The following is a 22,392-nucleotide window of genomic DNA, read 5'->3' as shown; positions in this document are numbered from 1 at the left end:
AGGTTTCATCAAATTACATATTCTTTAATTAAGGATTAATCTTTAATTCCTGGACAATCCTGGAGGGTTGGCAATCCTACTGGGACTGGACAACAGGGGATGGATTATTTGATAATAGACTGTTCTGTTCATTCTCTCTGAAGCATTTAGCTCCAGCCACTGTCAAAAGACAGGATACTGGGCTTGATGGACCATTGCTCTGACCCAGCATGGCTATTCTTATTACAATAAGTGAAATATAGCATATGATCTCCAATCCCTAGGCACAATAGTGAATTACAGTAATGAGTTCCTTCCCGTACTGCATTGTGAATAGATATTGAAGACTACATGGTAAATTAAGTTTATTTGGCATTGCCTTTTTACACAACTTTAATGTTGATGTGCCTGATTATATGCACATATATTGGTTGACATTTTGAAAACAGTGTATGGGGATTTAGCCATACATCTTCCATTAACACTTTAAAAATCTCCACCGCTGACCTTGAGTATGTATACAATTTATTGTCCTCAAATTACTCACCTAATGAAAGTTACTGTAATGAGGGGAAATGTATGTCATATCTCTGTTCTCTATTGTATTTATTTCATAAGTGGAATACATTGAGTAGTTTAGCATACAATTTAACAATGATGCTTAACACTTTCTGATTCCTTGCATGCCAGTTTTCAGGAATGTTAGTGTGTGTACTGTAGGCTCCTAGTGTCTGGTACCGTTAATATGCATCTGTCTTTCTGTAGGGAAGATATCTTGCTGATAATGTAAAGGCATGGCAATTTCTGCAACATCTTAGCTAGAATTATTTTATTGCATGGAGAAATACACTGTACTTATGGTGTGTAAAATATAGTTATAATTGAAAAACGTTCTTAAAACAGTTAAGGTTGAAAGTGTATTTCAGAGTATTTCCAGTAAAATTACACTTTTTAAACCAAATACTCTTTAAAAATGCCACAATCGTTAGTAAATTTGGAATTTAATAGTTCTCCACTGCCATATACTTCTCCTTCATTTACTATTGCCCCACCTGACTTACACTGCCCATTCAACTTTAACTTTGAATCCTTAAATTTGCACACACAAAAATGTCAGTTCCAAAATAAAGAGCGGGAATATTATAGTCCAATTTATATTTAAGAGATGCATTTCCAGTAAACTATTGAATAGCTTGCTACCAAAAAAAATCTTGTGTGTATTACCGGTAATTTCTAAACAATATAATTCATATGATTCAATGTCCAAACTTGTAAGCAATCCTCTTCTGCATACATCTCCATACCTTTGCAGGTCCCCTTACCTCCATGTCAAAATTCTCTCCCCTTTCCACATACTTATATAACCATGCAAGATCCAAAAACAGCTTATCACACACAAAACACCTTATCAGTCATTCCACTCTTTTTATTCCTATGTACATTCTTCTAGTCCACCATCACCTAATACTGTGAGAAAACCTTCTTCAGTGTTCATGTGGCTTCATGGATTTTTAAGGCAGAAGGGACAAACTAGTCTGGCCTCCTGTATATCACAGGCCATAGAATTTCACCCAGTTACCTACCCCAGCATTGAATCCAATAACTTGTATGCCCTGGGATTATGCCTCTTTGGAACTCTTGACTATATATTTAGACTAAGATTGCTCACAAGTTGCCATGGGGATTTGGATGCCCAATTTCCACTAATCTTAATGAGATTTGGGTGTCCATATCCCTTAGTGTGTACAATCTGTCTTAATGTGTAAAATCAGTTGTATGCTCTCAACAGCATATTTCGTTATTGAACAAAACAAGGCGGTAAAGTTAAGTTTGCATGAGTAGTGGAAGTCATGGGGCAGTAGGGAGCAGGCTGGTTCCCTTACCTGTCCATCTTGCTGGTCTTTTAACAAGTATAGAATTTTTGTCAGGAGAGCGCAGTTTGGGGTAGAAGGGAGCCTTGGCTGGACTCCATTCAAGCACTCTTTCAACCTGAACTCTTCAACTACATTTTTGTTTGTTTGTGAATTTCCCTGTTTTCTTAATGGGCACCAAAAATGTAAATTGGATTAGGAGGTAGGGAGAGGAGGTGAGGAAACCCATGCTCCAACAGACAGGGTCTCCCACCCAAACCTGGCTCCTCTTCTGCAGATTTCAGCAAGTCCATGGGAGGTGTGTGTGCAGTGGGGAGTAATATCCAGGCAGGGTATGAAGGGGTGTGGAGAAGAGGGCGGAGCTTTCATCACATGAGTAGCTCTAGGCATTTAATGTATTCTAGATATTTAACTTGTATAAAACGCCACTTTTCCATCCATCCATGAATGCATACCTTCCCCAATTTCCCTGCACCCACCTTCTGTAATTCCACCTCTCCAAAGTCTGCTGTCCTCTGCCCCCACCTCCATGGCCTCTGCCCCTTAGAGTGCCCTAGTATCTCCCTTCCACTTCCCATGCTCCTCCCCAGGTCCTTTGCACTCTGATCGATACCTCCTCAAGGTCTCTGCACCTGTGTTCGTGCCTTCCCTTGCACATACATTCTCTGTGCTTCCCCCAGTCACTTTCAACCTCATTCCATTTCTTTTGCCCCTGCCCTCCTCCCCTTCAGTCATCTCCTCCATATTCTGCCAATCTGCTTCCCCCTACTTTTACTCCTGAGGGAATTCTGTGCCAAAAAAATTAAAAATCCTGCGCCAAAAAAGTTAAAAATTCTGCACACAATATTTTAAAATTCTGCAAATTTTATTTGTCAAAATAACACTACATAATCATGCCAGTTTCAATTATTATTGGTAATTTATTTCAAAATACCTGTCAGCAAGTATGTCTGTAACAATACAGACACACACAAAAATTCCCCCAGGAGTAGAGAGTTAAAGAAATCCCTATGACAACCCAGTTCCTGTTTCTCTGCCCCCTCCCCAGGGCCCAGCTGGGGGGCCAGACACTCACACCCCATTCCCCGCAGAGCCCAGCCCTGCCCTGCCTCCCCAGAGACCAGCCTTCCCCCCCCAGCCCAGACACTCACACCTCCTTCCACCCAGAGCCCAGGCATGGGGCCCTCCCTGGCCCAGACACGTATACCCTCTACCCCCCAGAGCCCAGCCTTGTCCTCCCCCCAAGCCCAGACACTTGTACCCTCTACCCCCCAGAGGCCAGGTATCCAGAGGGAGAAACAGCCTGATGTTGGGTCCCAGGCTTGCACAGAGTTTCCTGCATGCTGCGTCCTTTCTTCTGCAGCTGCTGGGAACCCTCCACGTCCCTCCCACTTCCCCCTGGCATTGTCTTCTATTTGAGAGCTGTGCTCTTCCAAGTCCAGCAGCCCGTAGTGGCAGCCAATATCTCTGCAGCTCATTTCGGGGTGGGGGAGGAAATTCTGCACGCACACCATTTTCTGCAAAATTCTGCGTTGCGCAGTGGCACAGAATTCTCCCAGGAGTACCACTTTGTGCCCCCCTCATGCCTAGTACAAAAAGCAGGGAAGAAACTTACTGCCAATCCTTCTGTGTGATCCCCACCCAAGCCATGTCTCTTCTGGTCCTTTGTCCCCTGCTCTATATCTGATTCTTTCTCCTCTGCGTTTCTCCCTGGTCTCCTATACCCCACAACCTCCATATTCCCCTTCCCACCACACACACATTAATTTCGGGCACTTCTGACTGAGTGAACATGGGGAAGTTTTAAAACACCTTTATTTTCCAAATTCCTTTTCTGAATTTTCCTAAACTTCTGGGAAAATATCTATTCTCAAGTATAAGAGGCTGGATGCCAGATTTCCCGGGATCACTTTCATTTTTGAGGTCATTAGGAGAGAATAAAAACTGGGATTATGATTGGATGCTGGCTTCAACATTTACCACAGAGCAGCAACAGCCACTCTGTAATAATTTATGTATCCTTATGCTATGGAAACAATTATGCCATTTTGTGGGCTCAGCTTAGTGATAGCCACAAGTGTAGTTTATATGAGGATTTGGAATTTCATACAATAGATTAGGAAATATGTAATGGGTCTTATGGGAGTGTGTATGTGCATGCATCAATTTAAACATGCTGCAGAGGAGATTTTCAAAAGCACCCAGCGTTGGGCTCTCTCTGTTCCCACCGAAGTCAACAGGAATTTTACCACTGACTTCAGGTAGTTCAGAGTTATGGTAATGCTTAGCACTCTAGAAAATCTCACCCTATATGTTTGATATTGGGCAGTGTGATAACACTATCACTCAACTGATGCTTGCAATTTTAGTGTAGAATTGTTGTCTTTCATTTTTAAGGTGGGTTTAAGGTTCTTCCGTGTGAGGTTTTTTTGTTTGTTTTGTTTGTTTTTTAAGAAAAAAAGAAATAAGGTCCTTTTTCAGCAAAGCTCTTAAACATGTTCTTTGTGCATAAGTCCAATTGAAGTCACTGGTTCTTAAACACATGCTTAGGTGATTTGCTGAATCATGAGCTGAGAGAGCTTGGAGCGAAAGACAGAGTTGAGTGTGAACTTTCCAAACTGACTGACAGTCTGAAAAGATCCTTATTGGAGAAGGATTTGAGGTGTGGTTTTTTTTCCCCCTCCTTTTTTTAAGAAGAACTCTTTTTTTAGATCTATCAGAATATTGCATATGCAGTATAGTCAAAATATCATCTACATATGTCATTTCATATAGGGTTGAGTGAATGTGTGTAATATAGTCTGTATATTCATACAGACACAAATATAAATATATAGATTACCACTGCAGAGGAGTACAACATTGACTTATTTTCTGTTCACCATGAAAGTACAGTAAAGTATAGCTTTATTTTTAATTCTGGGACACAGCCAGACATATAGCCAAGGAGCTATATGTGTATGTCTCTCAGTCACCAATCTAAAAGAAAGCCAGCCAGCAGAAACCAGATATTTTAGCAATGTTCCTTTGCTGGGGCTAAACTTTCTAAACCCGCAACATTAAAGCAATAATTTTAAACTTTCTTCAAACTTGTAACCACCCCATCTGTGTTTTGGTTTTATACTGTACATACAGCGCACACACTCCAGTAGTATAAACAGCTGCTGTTGATCCAACATGTTATTTTCTAATTTAAAATCTAAATTACCATTAAAAAAAAAAGACATGTTCTTGATTGAATATCTTGTCTTAAGCACAAGATAGCTCAGCAGTATGTATTAGAGGATCCCTGCAATAGGCTGTCACTGACAAAACAATGCAGAATTGAATATAATTAAGGCTTCGATTTAGTCATGGAAGTAACGGAATCCATGACTTCCAAAGACCTCCGTGATTTCAGACAGCAGCAGGGGGGAAGCCCTGCTGCTTCCCGCTGCTGCCCGGCCATAGGCAGCAATGGGGATCCCTGCCACTCCCATCCACCGCAGGCAGCAGGGGGACCCCTGCTGCTCCCCACCTCTGTGGGCATAGGGGAATTCCCGCGGCTCCCAGCCTTGGCAGGCGGCCCATCCCCACTGCTCCCATACACCTGTCAAGGACTGGTCACAGGCTTCCGTGAATTTTTCATTATTGCCCGTGACCTGTCCGTGACTTTTACTAAAAATATCAATGACAAAAACTAAAGCTTTAAATATAATTATTCTTTTATGAGTAGCTGTTTTTTCTTCTTCTTTCCCTCTCTTTTAAATATTTTTTCTTTTTTTCTATTTATGCAAAGATAAATTAGGTTCTGATTATGAGACTCTCATATTTTACATGCAAGGTTTTTTTAAAAAAACAAACCTGCATTTTTCATACTCATGTTTTGAACTGTTTCAAGACAGTTGTAAGTATCGTACTTTGTCAGTCCTGTAGCCTGTAGAAAAGTCATGTTTTGTGTAGTGTGAGGCTAATGCTGGAGATCTGTATAAGTGAAATAATGGCTTACTTTTAAAATGTATGAGAACAGGCAAATCTCTAAGTTGAGGCTTTGAGATGTGATATGAGAAAAGATTTCCTTGTATTAATAAATTGATCTTTGTTAGCATACAGACTGACACCTTTTCCCTTTTTGTGGATAAGAATCAGCATAAAAAGATCTTGAATTAATAACAGTTAATTTCCCTTTCTTTTTTTTCCAGAATTGAAAGAGTGATCGATAATAACACTACAGTAAAAATGGTTCCCATCAAGATAGTTCATTCTGAGAGCAATGCAGAGAAGGAAAGTCGCCAGAACCTCGTGAGCACCATGGAGCCTCCTGCCTTACCTAGTGGTTTGGAGAAGGACCAGATTAAAACACTCAGTACTTCTGAGCAATCCTACTCGCGTTTCTGTGCTTACACAAGGCGGGGTGTAGAACCAGAGCCTGAGAGCAAAACCAGACTTCCTGACTTGCAATCAGCCGAAGCACTTGGGAACAACTTGAAGGACAACGATGCCTCCATCCCTGTAATCAGCTACGTGAAGGCCAAAGAAAAGACCTTTGAAGACTGGAAGTCTGAAGAACTAGCCAGAGAGATTGTCGGAAAAGATAAATCTCTAGCAGATATTTTGGATCCTACTGTGAAAATAAAAACTACGATGGATCTGATGGTGGGAATCTTCCCTAAAGATGAACACCTCTTAGAAGAAGCTCAACAACGCAGAAAGCTCCTACCAAAAGTTCCTTCTCCAAAAATCGCAGAGGAAAAGTGAGTAAGGTGTTTCCATAATCCACTGGCCTTTCCCCTGTTGCTGTCCAACATTGTGTTTTTTCCCTTAAACATTTAAGGATCCTTCTTCATATTGTTAATTTTTAGGTTTTCCCATTAAGATGATGGTTTTGGCAGTGTCATTTATTGACTAGATCAATCAAAGGAGCAAAAATTAGGGTCCTATTACAAAGAACATACATGTATATAAATAAATATTTTACACCATAACTAACTCGTAAAAAGCTTAACATACATATATGTTAAGCTCTTTACGAGTTAGTTATAGTGTAAAATATTTATTTATATTACACCACAACCAAACTGGGAAAAGCTAAACAATCACATAAGGGAGTTTCGGAAGGAATAATTAGAATTCTATCATGAGACATTTCTCAAAGACTTTAGAAATTTCACTAAGACCATCCAGTGCGATAGGGTCCAGACAGGGAAAGGAGCAATGTTTTAGTATTTATAATATCAATGAGGCTTACAAAGAAAACTTAAAATGAACATAGATAATATAAACTGGATCAAAGTAACCAGTTATTACCTAGTTGAGAATGAGAACAGAACAGTAAAATATAACAAAAAAGCAGCTGAATCATACAGATCTTTGATCTCTGAGTGTTGGTGTAATTTCAGATATAACTTTGTCCTGAAGTTTGATGAGAAACCTTATATTGTGTAATGCCCTGAATGTAGTAGCCTGAAGGGTGGTTATAATCAATACACTGTGGAAACTTTTAAAAACAATTCCTAACTGTTCTCATAGGTAATGGCTCTGAGGTCTTTGTAGTGCTTATTAAAGCGGAACTTGAAGGCTATTACATCAAAATTTCTGCCTGTGTGAGACAAACTTTGTTTAGGTTTCTCTCACATTAATGGTGAAGGCTTCTCTACACCAAGGTTTTCTTGTTTATTAGTGGACAGATGCTGACATCACAAAATTTTTCATCACAGTTGATATTTACTGGCATCCTTGTGAGAGCAATCTCAGCAGAGACACATTCCTAATCTGAAAGGCAGTCCCTCCAGCTTGAAGCCTCAATACTGGATGGGGTTATGGAGAAGCTTGCATTGTCACTGTCCTTGTTATAAGCTGGTCTCTGGTTCTAGCGAAGCAGTCATTTTCTAGAGCTGCCAACAGTCATGCACACTCAGGAACATAGGCATTGCCATACTGGATCAAAGCAGTGGTTCTCAACCTATTTACCATTGTGGGCCACATATGCAGTTCTCTGTGTTGTGTGCCACATCCACACAATATATATACTATCTGTATGGCCCTGCAGATGTCACATGGGCCGGATCTGTGTCCTGATTGGGCCACAAGCAGCCCGCGGGTTGAGAATCACTGGTCTAATCCAGTATTTTACCTCCAACAGTGACCAACACCAAGCACTAGAGAGGAAGATGCAAAAAAGCCTGTAATAAATAATCGTGGGATAATCTGCCTTCGGAGAAAGTTTCTGCCTGACCTCCAATAGTTAGAGGCCACTTTATGCCCAGAAGCATGAAAGTTTATATCCCTTCTAAATGTCTTGGTTTTGTTTTATTATTATAATACTGGATATTCTTGTTACTTATGTAAATATCTGATCCTTTTGTGAATCCTGCTACTTCCATTGAATTAATTTGGAGCTGGAGATAGTCATGCTTGCATAACAATGTGCCAGTCAAGAGATAGGGGAGTTTTAAGCAGGTCATTAACAGTGTCCTAATTCTTTCATTTTAAAAATGTTTACTAAATGCATTTTGAAAATTCAGTACTGCTTCATCAGCTATTGTATTTTTGGTATTGTTGATCATTGCTAATATTTCTGTTTTTATTACTCTACTTCCTGAGTCTCTTAAAATTCCCATAAAGGCCATTTTTTAACTAGTCAAAAGAGTGTTGCATAAAATAATAGGATCTTTAAGGTTCATAGTAGAGAAAATGAAATGTGATCTGCTGCATTTTCACCAAAAGATGTGTTTTGAGGATTATGGAATCACTAACCAGTGAGAGCACAGATGTAGACAAAAGCACTGCCTTCATACCAATGCCTGTATAATCAAGAATAGTAAATGATGGTTTAATCACTGATACAAAGTGCAATTAAAAGACAGACTGAAAATAAATGCTTTCAGCTGGAGGTTTTGCTAGTTCCTTTTAATTGCCTAAATTGATAACTAGCTTTTGTGACTGACGGTGTGGCAATTTTTCCTCAGACATTTGACCCTGCATTGTTACCATAGTTCTCATCTTTCCATTAAACAGTCCATTTACTTGGCAAAATGATGGGTTTGAAAGATTGTTCTCTCTTTTCAGTGCTCAGGATGTCAGGCAGTTAATTAAAGTTATGACTTTTTACCAGGAAAGAGGAGCAGGGCATGCCTTCTGCCATCTCCTTGACAACCAATTCCACTTACTACAGCACGTCTGCACCAAAAGCAGAATTGCTGATTAAAATGAAGGACATGCAGGAGCAGCAGCAGCAGCAGAGCGAAGAGGATTCTGAAGATGAGCTTGATCATGACTTGTCAGAAAAGAAGGTAACACAGTTTTGCACTTTGAAATATTTAATAGGATTTTCAAACCTGGATGTCAAAAATTAGGCTGCTAAATCCATAGTTAAGCATCTAAATAAGAGACCTGGTTTTAAGCCAGTGGGATTTCCTGGGTGCTCAGCAGTTTTGAAAGATCAAGTCGCTTATTTTTGTGCCTAGCTATGGACGTAGGAACTTAACTTTAGAAAGACAGACATATTTTTAAAATCTTTGTGTGAATGTTTTTGTCCTTCTCTGTAGAACCTCTCCACCTGAGAATATCTGTGTGTAAGAGACGTGTGCTTTGGGAAAGAGTTGTTGAGCACCCACAAATCCCACTGGAATCAGTGGGCCCTTGGACTTCTCCAGGCTTTTGAAAATTAGGCCATCTGTCTTCTGTCAATTTTTTTTTTTTACTGCTCATGAACTCAAGAGCCTGATAACATTGACTGGAGCTAAATAGGCAGTTTGGTGGGTGCTCGGTTCACACATCACCATTAACCACAGTCCCGTACATACACAGATCCCTGTGGCACCTTAGTCTTGACCTGCATAGTATTCCAGTCCTAAGAATCTGTGTGAAGTGGTGATTTTGTGGTTGTTGTACAGTGTCAGCTTAGTTACATTGAGAGCACCAGATTCTCTTCATTTGGCACAAATAGATTTTAACCTTGCTTCCCTATCATGAGAAAGTGGGGAAAATCATCTGTTGTGCTATTCAGCCATCTGTTTCTGTGTTAACAGTGGTCTAGTTTTAACTATATTTGCTTAAAACAGCAATACCAGGGAAGGAGCTGCCTTCAGTTCCGGGATATCTTCTTTAGTGAACGTAAACTGTCATGATCAACCTCCAGTATTCATTTAGTAATCAAAACGGGTAGGAATGACCTTTAAGTGAATAAAAGGGAAATTGTTTTTAAAAACTGTTCAGATATGTTAAGGATTCCATTGCAGTTTTAAGCAATTATTAGACTAGAGAAGAGCATTAATGATTCTTGCTTCATTTTATCTGGTCCGTGTAATGCCAATAATTGGTTTTTTTTGTTTTGTTTTCATTGATTCAGACAGAAAAATGTTCTGGTCATGTTGATTGAGGAAAAAGTGCACAAGTTCGAAATTGAAACAGTTTTCTTTGACCCATCCAACAAACGACAATCCACAAGCTTCTCAGTCAAAATGTTCTTTATTTGTGGTGGTGTCGTTTATATGAAAAACGTATTTCCCTTCATCATTTCCCCCACACCACTAAACACAGATTATACAGCCTGAGAAGTGTGTCCATGTCTAGTGTTACTAGACCCCCTCCCTCTCTCATGTCTGTGATATACACATTCCTATTTACTCACCCATCTGCTCCTTTGCATGCAGTGGAATGTGAGCTCTCAATCCAGCAGGCTTTCATCTCCGATCTCGTCATGCAGTGTATGCAAATCACAGTAAATGGGTCAAGCCGTCCTTATAAAACTGCCAAGATCTATAACATGGTCCAATTGCACATAACTGCCAGCTGCTGAAAAAAGGACCTTTGGGGCCTGAAAGCTTGAATATTGTCATTTATTTGTCAGTCTACTAAAAGATATTGTATGCTTTGAACCTGTTTCTTAATTCATTGAAACTCACCAGTTCTATTATGGGAAATCGTGCTTTTTGTCCAATCTGGGATTTACGGTGGGTTTTCCAGGACCAGTTTACACCTGCCATTCTCTTTTTTGCAATATACTTGCTGTCCTCTTATTTATTTAAAATAATAAAATGATGATGAACACTCAGGATGGGTGTGGGAATTTTATGCAGGGAAATTGCGCACATCTATTACAAATAATTAGAGACAGTCTCCTAATAAATGAAATGTTGGTCATGTAAAGCAATATATTTATTGAGGAACAATATGATTAGCACAAATATAATAATATACATGGATTTGAATAGATGTAGGGAGGTAATAAAAGGGACCTTGAAGTTATATTGGGTTTGAAAAATCTACCCATGGCTAGTGGGAGGTTTTCTAGTCTTTTCAGACATGAATCTAGTGTGAAATGAGGCAGAGAACTGAATGCAAACCCACAAGTGTAAACCCAGTGTAGTGCTGTCTTCCTAAGCCTGCAGAGAGAGAGTATCTGCTGCTGCTAATAGCTTCGCTTTGCTAAGCTGCTGCTGAGTGAAATTAACAAGGATCCAATCAGTTTCTCTGCTATTATTTAAAGTAACAAGAATTCCGGAAAATCAGGTCCATGTGGTCTGGTCTATACTAGCAAATTTGGTAACTACACTTCACCCCTATTCCATTTCAGAACTGTAATTGATGCCAAGACGACATTATGGCTCAGTGGATTACTAATGGGATATGTCGTTTTTAATCTGTTTTGGAGGTCCCATATTCATATTTAGCAAAAGTCAGTAGTGAGTTCAAAGTCATCTTCCTTGGGTGGTCTGTGTGGAAAGAGTTGTTCATCTCAGTTCAGTTCCCAATAAGTATGTGTCCACATCAAAACTGATGTGTCTACTGACAGTTTTAGAAAAAAGGCTATGTGCATGTACACTGATCAACCTTCCTCACATTTAAGGGGGTCCTTCCATGACTAGTTTTAGGCATATTAGCAGGGTAATATAGCACAGAGTATGACCCATATTTAATCATGCATCTTGTAATAAAGTAGTAGGATTATTAAATTGCATGGCATCTTAGGAAATAGAACTACAGCAGCCTGACCCAGTTAATCCAAATCAAACTTCATTTGCATTTGGGAGGGAATAAAAAGTCAAATCGTTTAGATTAATCAGTCAGCAGAGCCTGCATCTGTAAAACTGCTTACTACCTTAATCTTTTGGACACCCAGACAACCAGATAACCCCCATACAGATTAACCTGGCCTGAGAATATTAAATCAAAACAGGATAGAGCCAGCCCAGATAATCCATATGTTTGATTTCAGAAGTACTCCTTTGTTAGGTTTTAAGCTACAGTTGGCCTCTGTTAGTAGGGTGGCTGAGTTACAGGTGGTTCCCAAAACAAACTGTCAATGCTTTCTCTGTGTAATTCTGAAAATGGCTATACCTTCCTATGTACGGTGTAAGGGTCCGTAACACATTCCTGGGAAACAGGGATGGGTTTCTGTGTAATTGTACGTATTCAATTTGTTGGTTGAAATCAGAGTTCCTGACAAGTGTGCCATGAAATAAAGACGCTTAAAAGAAAAACAAACATGTAAAGCGGTATTGCAAAGTAATTACCATCTTAGACAAAATAGCCTGCATTAGAAATTGACGCTAACACGTGAAAAATGATTAATATTTACAGAAAGATGAGGCATGCTGTTGTCTTTTACAGGCATACAAGACCCCTGCCCAAAGGAAGAATTTTTTTAGGAAGGCAGCGTGGTAACAACAGAGAACACAGTCGGGAGACTGGGGCTCTAGTTCTGCTCTGGCAGTGACTCACTGCATGGCCGGGGGAAGTCTGTTTCCCTCTCTGTCAAATGGAAATAATACTTACCTCACAGGGATGTTAAGGCTGCGTTTTTGGGGTACTCTGAGACCTTTTGCTGGAAGGTGCTGTAGAAGTACTAATAATTATTTGAGCCCCATGTTTTTCACAAATACAAAATAGCATGAAATAAAAGGGGGGAAAACATAAAAAATTACATAAAATGAAAAATTCACCCCACCGCAGTGGCTTCTGCAGCCGCTGTTCTGCAGAGTTGGTGCCCGGCTTCCCGCTCCAGGCATTGCTACCTGGCACATGGAATTGCAGCATCACTCACATTTGGCCTGGCCCCCCCTCACATGATGACAGAGTGGCAGCTGGGCCACACTTGAGCAGTGCTGCAACTCTGTGCGCTAGGTCACAATGCCGGGAGCTGAGCCGTGCCTGGCAGGAAGTAAAAGATTCCAACAGCATAGTAGGCCATGTGTTAGTATTAGCCTAGCATGTGGAAGACTAGCTTTTTATGCCCATATTTTGCTTAGCACCATCAGCCTCCACCCCAAGAATGGTTATGCTTGAGAGTGCTGTGGGGATAGTCTTTGAGGAGGAGAGAGTACTTTTGCTACTCAGTAATCGGCTTTTGAAAATTTGAAGCTGATCTAAAGGGTAGCAGTAGTGAGCTCCAAAGGACGTCTTGTCTTCTGCCATGGTGGTGAATTGCCAAAGGGTGGGCACTCAAGCTAAGGGTAATGTAGACCTAAGTCCATCAAAAGTTTGTGTCCTGATATTTTGAATCCAGAACACTATCAAGGTCTAGATAAACATCATATGTCTGTAATGTACATACCTCTCAACCGGCCAAGCCCCAGATGTGGGTTGCATTGTGTGACAGGGATACAAAAAAATTCATGCAGTGATGCCGGTATTTAATCCTTAATAATAATTTTGTGATTCATTGCTTCTTGTGTAAACAGCTTTCTACATAAAAGTGAGGGGAGACTAGATTTCTGTGGGATGCAGATAACTTTGGGGCTTAAATGAGTGACACCATCAACATGTGAGACATTGAAGAATTCTTGTAACGCATAGTGTGATGATGAGGACAAAAGAATTGGGGCCAGGAATCAGCTGTGAACACCTGCACCTCCTTGCTCTCTGGCCAGCTGGCCATATGTCTTAAGTGAAGTGTTCTACTCCATGGACTGACATCTGAGCTCCACGGTGGGCAGAGCTGCAGATTTGCCCTTAATCTATCACAGAGGAGTGTCTATAACAGGGTTAGGGAGGAAATGGAGAGACTCCCGGGAGCCCAGTGAGTGACAGAGAACAGATTCCTTTCTGCTTCCCCTTTCCCTGGTGGAGAAAAAACAAGATAGAGTAACTTTGATTTCTTGCCATGTGAAGTAATTCTCCTGAAGCTTGAAAGCCTTTTTTAGCAGTGAAATGTAAGCTAATGTGCATGCGAAAAACTTTATCTGTACACTTGAATTCTCTAGTTGAACAACAATGCCATAATCACAGTTTCCCTTGCAGTCATAAACTCACAGCCCAGTGCTAATCAGAATCAATGGCTGGTGTTTCTTTGGGGGTTTGCCATGTAACAAAGCAAATTAAGGACATGATCCAGCTTCTTCTCAGTCAGAGAGAGTGTTGCTGATGACCTCAATGAGAGGAAGATTGAGGCCTAAGAATCTATGGTAGAGGGGTCCTGTTTTGTTTTGGGCTTTGTAAACGGATATATTCTGGGAGGGGAGGGGAGTCTGATGCCGAAGTTTGGGGTAGTTTACCATTGCTACTGACACTTTTCAGCAGAGAGCCATGTGTGACTTTTTTCCCTGAGCTATTGGAACAGAATGCATGGAGGGAAACCTCTGTTTCCATCTCTGCTGGGTCAAGTGTCACTAATAAATTCTTACTCCCCTTTTGTTGTCCACAGCAAAAACTCATTGATAGCATCAGTAGGAAGCTGCAGGTGCTGCGCGAAGCTCGGGAAACACTCCTGGAAGACATCCAAGCAAACAATGCACTAGGAGATGAGGTGGAGGCTATTGTGAAAGAGGTCTGCAAACCTAATGAGTTTGACAAGTTCCGGATGTTCATCGGGGACCTGGACAAAGTGGTCAACCTGCTGCTGTCACTGTCGGGTCGTCTGGCCCGGGTGGAAAATGCCCTGAATAACTTGGATGAAAATGCCTCTCCTGAAGAACGGGTAAGGCAGGTTGCTAAAGGGCAATAGTGTTATTTTGGTATTGAAGGGGCCAGCGTGGTAGGCTTTTTTATTTGAAAAACAGGTGGGCAAGAGAGTGGAGGGGAGAAAATTGATGTGCTGATGATTCACATCAGGCTGCTTTCATTAGATCTCGTTAATACTCATAACCATGCCTTGCCTTCAGTCAGACTACATTCACTACAAGTGGCTTGGCCCTGAAGAATGCATGACACTTTGTGCCCAGGTTTAGGAGAGCAGGTTGTTTAAAAGCACTGACATGCCTTTCCCTCTAAAACACTAAAAGACAAGTGCCTTGATGAAAGATGATGAGCAGAGTAGCCTCCTGTTTCTTTAACAAATGAAAAAATAAGTGGGGGAGAACAAACTAAAAGTAATTGTCTGACTCAGCAGTTTGGGATGCTTAAAAATGAACAGATTGTATTTGAGTTCCAGTCCATACGCACTGTTGACAGTGTACTATTATTAAGTTGTATTATGGCAGCACCAAGGACCCCAGTCAGTGATCGGGACCCATTACATTAGATACTGTACAGACATGTAACAAAGACAATGGTCCCTGCTTTAGAGAACTGACAGGATACAGTAGTGAACAAAAAGTAGAGAAATGGGGTGGGGCTAAATGGGAACACAGTGTTTAAAAAAAAATAATAAGTTTGACAGAAAAATGGAAGTCATGGCTTCCCATTTACCTGGTCAGTGCCAGATGGTAGTGATTTATAGGAATCTCAGCAGAAGTAGGTTTTTTGGAAGGATTTTAAGGACCAAGGTATTCATTACTAATCTTTCTGTAACAGCAGAGAAATGGAAACTTATTGATATATAGTATTATCTGGTAGCCACAGTCTCTCCATAGTTAAAACTGAGACTTCCTTTCTTTGCAAGTCTGACTTTAGATTCCTGTTTATTATATTATTTTTTTAAAAAGCTGAAAAAAGCACCTCTCTTCGTCAGACTTTGCATTGCTGTCCTGTGACCCCAGTGCAGTCTTTTGCACAACTTGGACACACTTTTTAAAGACCTGGATCTAATAAACATGGGTTTTTAATCATGTCATAAAAAATCTTTCCTGAAAAGATCTAGAGCGGAGGATTGGTTTTTGATGCAGGAAAGGCATGTTTGCAAAGGTGTTCACTAGCAATTTAAGACTATATGAATGGTCCGTTGTGCAGTGGTGGACTTTAAAAGGGCATTATATGGCTGGGAGATACTTAGGCTTTCATTTAAAAACAAAAGTCACTGGCCCTTTGCCTTGCAGGGGTCTTCAAATTGTAAACCAGTTTCTAGGGAGGTTTGCCATTGATTCCCCATCTCTTCTGCCCCTCTACCATCCTCCCCCTCCCCCCAAAAAAAACCCCTAGGAAAAGTCATAGCCTGCCACCAAATTTTGGCTTGTTACCCCCACAGCCACCAACAATCCGAGCTCATAACCTGCTCGTGACATCTTCTTGCCTCCATATCCTACCAAAAGGGACTGACACCACTAAGATTTTCATCCCTTTTTCACACCCCAAAAGTTCCTGCTCTTGGCTTCCGTGGCGGCACTAGCGGAAGCTAACAGTGCTCCTGCCTAAGACAACTCCACTTATCTCCTCCCTCACCCCTCATTCTTCCATGGGAAATGGAGTCCCATTGCTAGGACCTCTCCAAACAGCATTTCTGAGTTCTAGGAAGAATCTGGGGATTGAGTGCATCTTTCCTATGTGCGCACACATACTAGTACCTTGTGGGAGAAGAAAATAATCTTCTCCCACCTCCATGCCCTTGTGAAAAAGACCTTGTTACAAAAATAGCTTATGAAATTAGGTGTTCAAGGAGGGGAGAAGAGGAGCAGATATGAGGCCGGTGTCACAGAAGCAGAGTTAGGATTTCATGCCTATTTTAACAGCATTTTCAAGCGTTTGTTTCTTGAAGTTGAACTTTAATTCTGAAATGTCTTTTAGTTGCATGCTATCCTTAGCGCATTTTATAAGAATTTTTACTGTCAAATTACTCTCAGCATCAAATTAGTCTGAACTTTAATTCCATCTTCATGGATTTTTTTTCTGTATGCAAGTTCTCCTGTTGATGTGTATAATTTCCTTTAGTGTTACTGGGAATTCTGCACATTAACATGTAGTTGTATGTTTTTAGCCTTCTTGTAATGTGAATCATTTTCTAATACTACGTACAGACAGATACTGTCACTTGATGGCGCAGACACTCAAAGGAGAATTTACTTAGGGAACGAAGCTGAAAACATGACACATGAATACACATTTTTTGCCTAGATGCATGTGTGTAAACAGAATCTCCATCCTTGTCTCTTCTTCCATGCACATAGCTCTCTTCTGCCTGTTGTTTTGTCCCCCTGCTGATGCTCCAGGTCACCACAGAGAAGCAGCTTTGCTTGGGCATAGCAGTTCATCACAATGAAGGGGATGCTATGTCTAGATTCAGTGCACCAGAGTGTCTCAGAATAAAAAGTCAGGCGAGATTTCCACAGAGCTGGTTGTATGATATATCAGGGTACCAGCAGTAGAGACACATGGACTAGTGAGAAGAGACTGATCTTTTGGAGGGGCTGTGCTTTTGTTTTTGCTTCTCTGCCCCTACTTTCACCCGCACCCATTCCCCGTGATCATATGCCTTTACTTCTGATTAGAAAAGTGCACATTACAGTAAGGTAGAAAACCCTATCAGGTTCATATTGGGTTAGTATGCAGCAAATTCATGGTCCATCCTGGTCAATTTCACAGTCGTAGGTTTTTAAAAATCGTAAATTTCACAGTTTCAGATATTTAAATCTGAAATTTCATGGTATTGTAATCACGGGGGTCCCAACCCAAAATAGGGTCGTGGGGATGGGGCTATTATGGGGGGTTGTGGTATTGCTACCCTTTCTTCTGTACTGCTGCCTTCAGAGCTGGGCAGTTGGAGGGCAGATGCTGGCCAGGTACCCAGCTCTGAAGACAGCGCTACTGCCACCAGCAGAGCAGAAATATGGGTAGCAAAACCATACCCATGTTATGCCACCCTGACGTCTGCGTTGCTGCTGGAGACTGCGATGCCTTCAGAGCTGGACTCCCAGCCAGCAGCTGCGGAGCTTCCTGCAGTTAGGGGAGGTTCCCAGAGATGGGTCTAACCCAGCCTCAGGAGCAACCCATGCAGAGGAACAAGTTCTGGCCCTCCTTAGCCCCTCCAGGACTAGCAGCTGGAGCTCAGCGCTTAGAAGTTAAAGAGGCCTGGGGCTGGCTCTGTGTGTGTGTGTGTGTGTGTGTGGCGGGGGGGTGACCCCGGCACACCAGGTGGTCACCCCCTTGCCCACCCATAAGGCCAGCCCTTTCCCTCCCCAAAAGTGATGATCCCCCATATCATGCCACCTCACTTCTGCGGTGGTGCTGCTGCCTTCAGAGCTGGGCTCCCAGCCAGCAGCCGCTGCTCTCCACCCACCCAACTCTTGAAATCCGGTCTCCCCTACAATAGCCAGATTTCATGGGGGAGATCAGATTTCATGGTCTGTGACGTGTTTTCACGGCTGAAAATTTAGTATGGCTCTAAGCATAATGAAAAGCTCTCTTTCAACTCTTCTCAACCCCAAGCAGTTTGTTTTCAGTTTGATGCTTTGGCAGTCATTTCAGGACCTAATCTGGGTTTAATTCATTGCTGGTTACACTTGCAAGTAGATCTTGCAAATCATTTCTGGAAATCAGAATGGCATCCATGTTACTTCATGCTAGTGCTTCCCACTGGCAGTTGTATTTGTTATAATTCTTCCTGTAAACCATTAAGCACTAAAGTAGTTGATAAGGACCTTACTTACCAGTGTTTATAAAATGTGCTTTATAGTCCTAAGTGCTTTACTGTCTCTGCCAGTTTAATTCCCTTCTATTAATTCATTTTATCAGAACTCAGTGGCAGTTGGGAGTTCAAGTTCACCTTTAAGCAACAGTTTTATGGCTTATCTACAAAAACATTGAGTTCACAGGAAATGTGGGTGTGAATGTACCCCCAACCAGACTGCCACGGACTAACTGTCTGTGTGGACCCTGCTGACTCATCATAACAGTTTGTTAATTCACTTTGATCTAGTCATTTTTGAAATGGGACTAGATCAAAGCACATTAACAAATTGTTAGTGCGTGTCAGCAGGAGCCACACAGCCAGTTAGTCCATGGCAGGCTACTGTGGTGTACGTGCGTTTCCTAGCTTGCCACAAACTAATTGTTTGCATAGACAAACCCTTAGTCCCAGTCCGCCATACACACACCTCTTCATCCTTGTCCCTGCAGGTAAAATTGACTTCAAGGTTGACCAGAAAACTGTTTGTCTTGAACTGGTATCTGTAATATGTTTCTCTTTCTCTTAAGCGGACATTGGTAGAGAAGCAGAAGCTGCTGACTCAGCAGCATGAAGATGCAAAAGAACTGAAGGAAAACCTGGACCGACGGGAGCGTATTGTCTTTGACATTTTGGCGAACTATCTAAGCGAAGAGAGCCTAGCAGATTATGAGCACTTTGTAAAGATGAAGTCAGCCCTTATCATTGAGCAGAGAGAGCTAGAGGACAAGATCAAGCTGGGGGAGGAGCAACTCAAGTGTCTGACCGACAGCCTCCAACCTGAAAGGCTCAAATAAGAGGTCAAGGCCTGACCAAAGACTTGAAAACTGGTGGTTGGGCAAAGTTTCCAAGTATGCAAGTGAAAACCCCAACTTGTATCTGTGTCTAGTAGGCAAAGTTAGACAAGAGAAAAATAGCTACTCTAGCAATAATGATCTTTCTTGTTGTTTGAACGATGTATTTAATTTTTTAAACCCTCTTTTTAATCCCCAACTCTACAGCTGTTCTTTGTCTCTCAACCTATCCTATAGAAAGTTCTGCAGGAGGCAGAGGCTAGATTCTAAGCTTTGAATTCAGTATATTGTGAAGTCTGTTGCAATAGTGCATGCAAACAATAATGATTTTCAAAATAAGTTATGTGATAGTCTTTATTGTCTTCAGATGCTGTACAAACTGCTGGGAAGCCCAAAAGCAAATGAATAAAAAAGCTCTAATTTTAGGGCTTTTTTTTTTTTACAGTCACATCAAATAGGAGAAGTGTGTGTCATGTGTCTAATATTATATTCAGGTTGCTCTCACTTTGATCCTGGTACATCAGACACTTTTTCTTTGTAATGTATCTCATAAGAAAAGTTCTCACTTTCTCCTTTCAGAAAATAATTTCAAAACCAATCTCAGCTGGCTACTGGCTAAACCAACTTGAAAATCATTTAAGATCTATGTTACTGAAGTTAAGAACACACGATTTAGAGAAACATCGTGGTGTTTGTTTTTTTGGGAGGGGGGTGAGAGGGTTGGCATGGCATAGAAACAGTTGTGGGCCATTTATATTGTAACATTTTTCTTACCAAGTTATTTGATTTCAAAAATGGGACTGAGGATGCCTTGCCAGTTTGGGTCAATTCATTTATCAACTAAACTATTTGGAAAATCTATTTGCTGCTTTGGGTTTCCCCCCAGCACAGCTACCTTGTAGAAAAGAGTCACTAAGTTAACAGGACAAATCAAACTGCTTTTATTTTCCTTCTGTTTGTTCAACGGTTCACCTCTTTTATATAAATGGTTAAATTATATTCAAGATGACCCATGTAATGCTATTTCTTTCTTCCTTCCCTCACCACAAAATGCAATATAAACACCTAGGCCACGTAAGTACTCCTAGGCCACGTGAGTTCAATGCAGTATTCAGAGTAACTCTGGTTTGTAACTGTGAACATCTGTATTTTTTTCACTTCACATGTTGACATATACACTTTAATGATAGGACACTATTTTGTCAGTCCAAGACTACTGGAGGTGATATAGTAACACTGCCATCCAGTAAAACTCTGATAATTTGCATCATGCTAACCCATCTCTTAACACAATGATGGGATTAACTGATTTGATCTCCTACAAATACTACAGAATTGCTCTGTGTATACATGTATTATCTCTACGTTAAGATATAGCTTTTAAGGGCAAAGGGAAATCTTAGCTTCATGTATTTAAATTATATAAATTATATAAAGAAAGCCCTTTATCTTTGTGTTTCGATAACAAACAGATTCTGCAACAAGGAGCTACTTTTAAGGCTGACGTGGATACCAGTCTGTAGCAAACTCTTTGAACAGAATGAGAGAAAATCAACTCTTTACACTGTTCCTGCAATTTTAATATTGACAAAAGGTTCTTTGTCTATTATCAAAATCCTCTTTTTTCAGTGCTTCTCTTGGTCACTTTTTCCTGTTCAGTGAACTGCTTGCATTGCAGGGACTTGGCACAAAAACTTCTCTAAAACCAAGCCCTTCGCAGACAGCTATAAATGTTAAAAGGACCATTTTGCCTATTATACGATCTTAATACATGTATCCTGGGCCAGATCGTCAATTGGTATAAATCAACTCCACCAAAGTCAAATGGAGCTACTGATTTAGACTATCTGATGATCTGGCCTTAATTTCTTCTTACAGTTTACAAAACTTAGACTTCTGATGAAATCCCACAATTATTTGCTGCTATGTTAATTGATACTAGGACCAGTGAGTTTTCTCTTTGGACCCATTCTTTTACCATAAGAAACCCTAAGCTAAATAATTCCCAAATAAATTATGTTTAGCTTTAGTCAAGTAGTGTGTATTGTTTTACCTGTGACTTTTTAAAAATTTTTACATATTGTGGTTACTCTGATGTGTATGTGAAATGTGACTGTGAATAATAATATAATTTCATTATGTGTGTACAGTACTTTGATTTAGATCTTTCTTAAAAAGATAGCAATACTGAAAGTGCTATATATATTGTCGTTTTCACAAAGCAGTATATATATTCACCATGTCCCACTTTCTTCTTTTTAAATTGTACTCAAAAGCTCGGTTAGTTGGGACCAGAAGATGGCTGTCTCCCAATGTTATATGTAAATCTGTAAATAGATATATTGTTGCTTTAAAAAAAATTCTGGTGCTAATATTTTGCCTTTGGCATCATTAGGTGATGGCTGCTACTTCACCTTATGTCATCTCTCAATTTTAGATCTCTTTGTATAGTGAAAGATTTCTGTCAGGTTTTTCCAGTTGTTTGGATCTTGCAACCCAGAGTGAAAATGTGTACAGTTTTCTTGCTTGACACTTAACATTTACCTACTGACAAATCGTACTGCTTCACTTTGAAGAAATAAACTGTATATTTCAGTGTACTGAGTTATCATTAATTTTATGCGGTCAAAATATCAAGATGCCTACTCTTTCATTGGATACTCATGTCCACTTTGCTATCTCTCATATAAGATAAAGCACATAGGGTAGCAGACTACCTGCTGGTCTAAAATCAGAATCCATTTTTTTGTTAAACTATTTTAAATTTAGATTAATTGATCAGTCTCGAGTCCCACGTCTAGAACAGAAGGAGTACATAGTTGTGGCATTCCGTGTAAATATAGTGATCAATAGGAAAGGTTAGGAAGAAGTGGGGCTGAATGATTTTCATCCCTTCTCTGACTGATCCTTCTTGCGTATGCTTTTTTTAGGTTTCCACTTTCCTCTTTCTTCTACACTATACTAATAATAATAAACATTCTGAAGGAAGTACATAGAGGAAGATACAAGATTT

At 40.5% G+C, this 22,392-nt stretch overlaps 1 protein-coding gene across 8 annotated transcripts in view; it reads left to right on the top strand.

The window, feature by feature from the left end:
• Positions 1 to 21,979, top strand: part of SHROOM2 (shroom family member 2) — a 196,310-nt gene extending 174,331 nt beyond the window's left edge. For all 8 annotated transcript variants that reach the window (XM_034757277.1, XM_034757287.1, XM_034757266.1 and 5 more), the window contains 4 exons: positions 6,032 to 6,583; positions 8,944 to 9,121; positions 14,476 to 14,748; positions 19,116 to 21,979. In XM_034757277.1, coding sequence (XP_034613168.1) covers positions 6,032 to 6,583; positions 8,944 to 9,121; positions 14,476 to 14,748; positions 19,116 to 19,382 — 1,270 coding nt within the window. In that variant the 3' untranslated portion in view covers positions 19,383 to 21,979. The remainder of the gene's footprint in view (positions 1 to 6,031; positions 6,584 to 8,943; positions 9,122 to 14,475; positions 14,749 to 19,115) is intronic.
• The last annotated feature ends 413 nt before the right edge of the window (positions 21,980 to 22,392 follow it).

The sequence above is a fragment of the Trachemys scripta genome, chromosome 1 (genome assembly GCF_013100865.1).
Source record: "Trachemys scripta elegans isolate TJP31775 chromosome 1, CAS_Tse_1.0, whole genome shotgun sequence".
Taxonomy (NCBI): domain Eukaryota; kingdom Metazoa; phylum Chordata; order Testudines; family Emydidae; genus Trachemys; species Trachemys scripta.
This window is presented reverse-complemented; position numbering and strand designations above follow the sequence as displayed.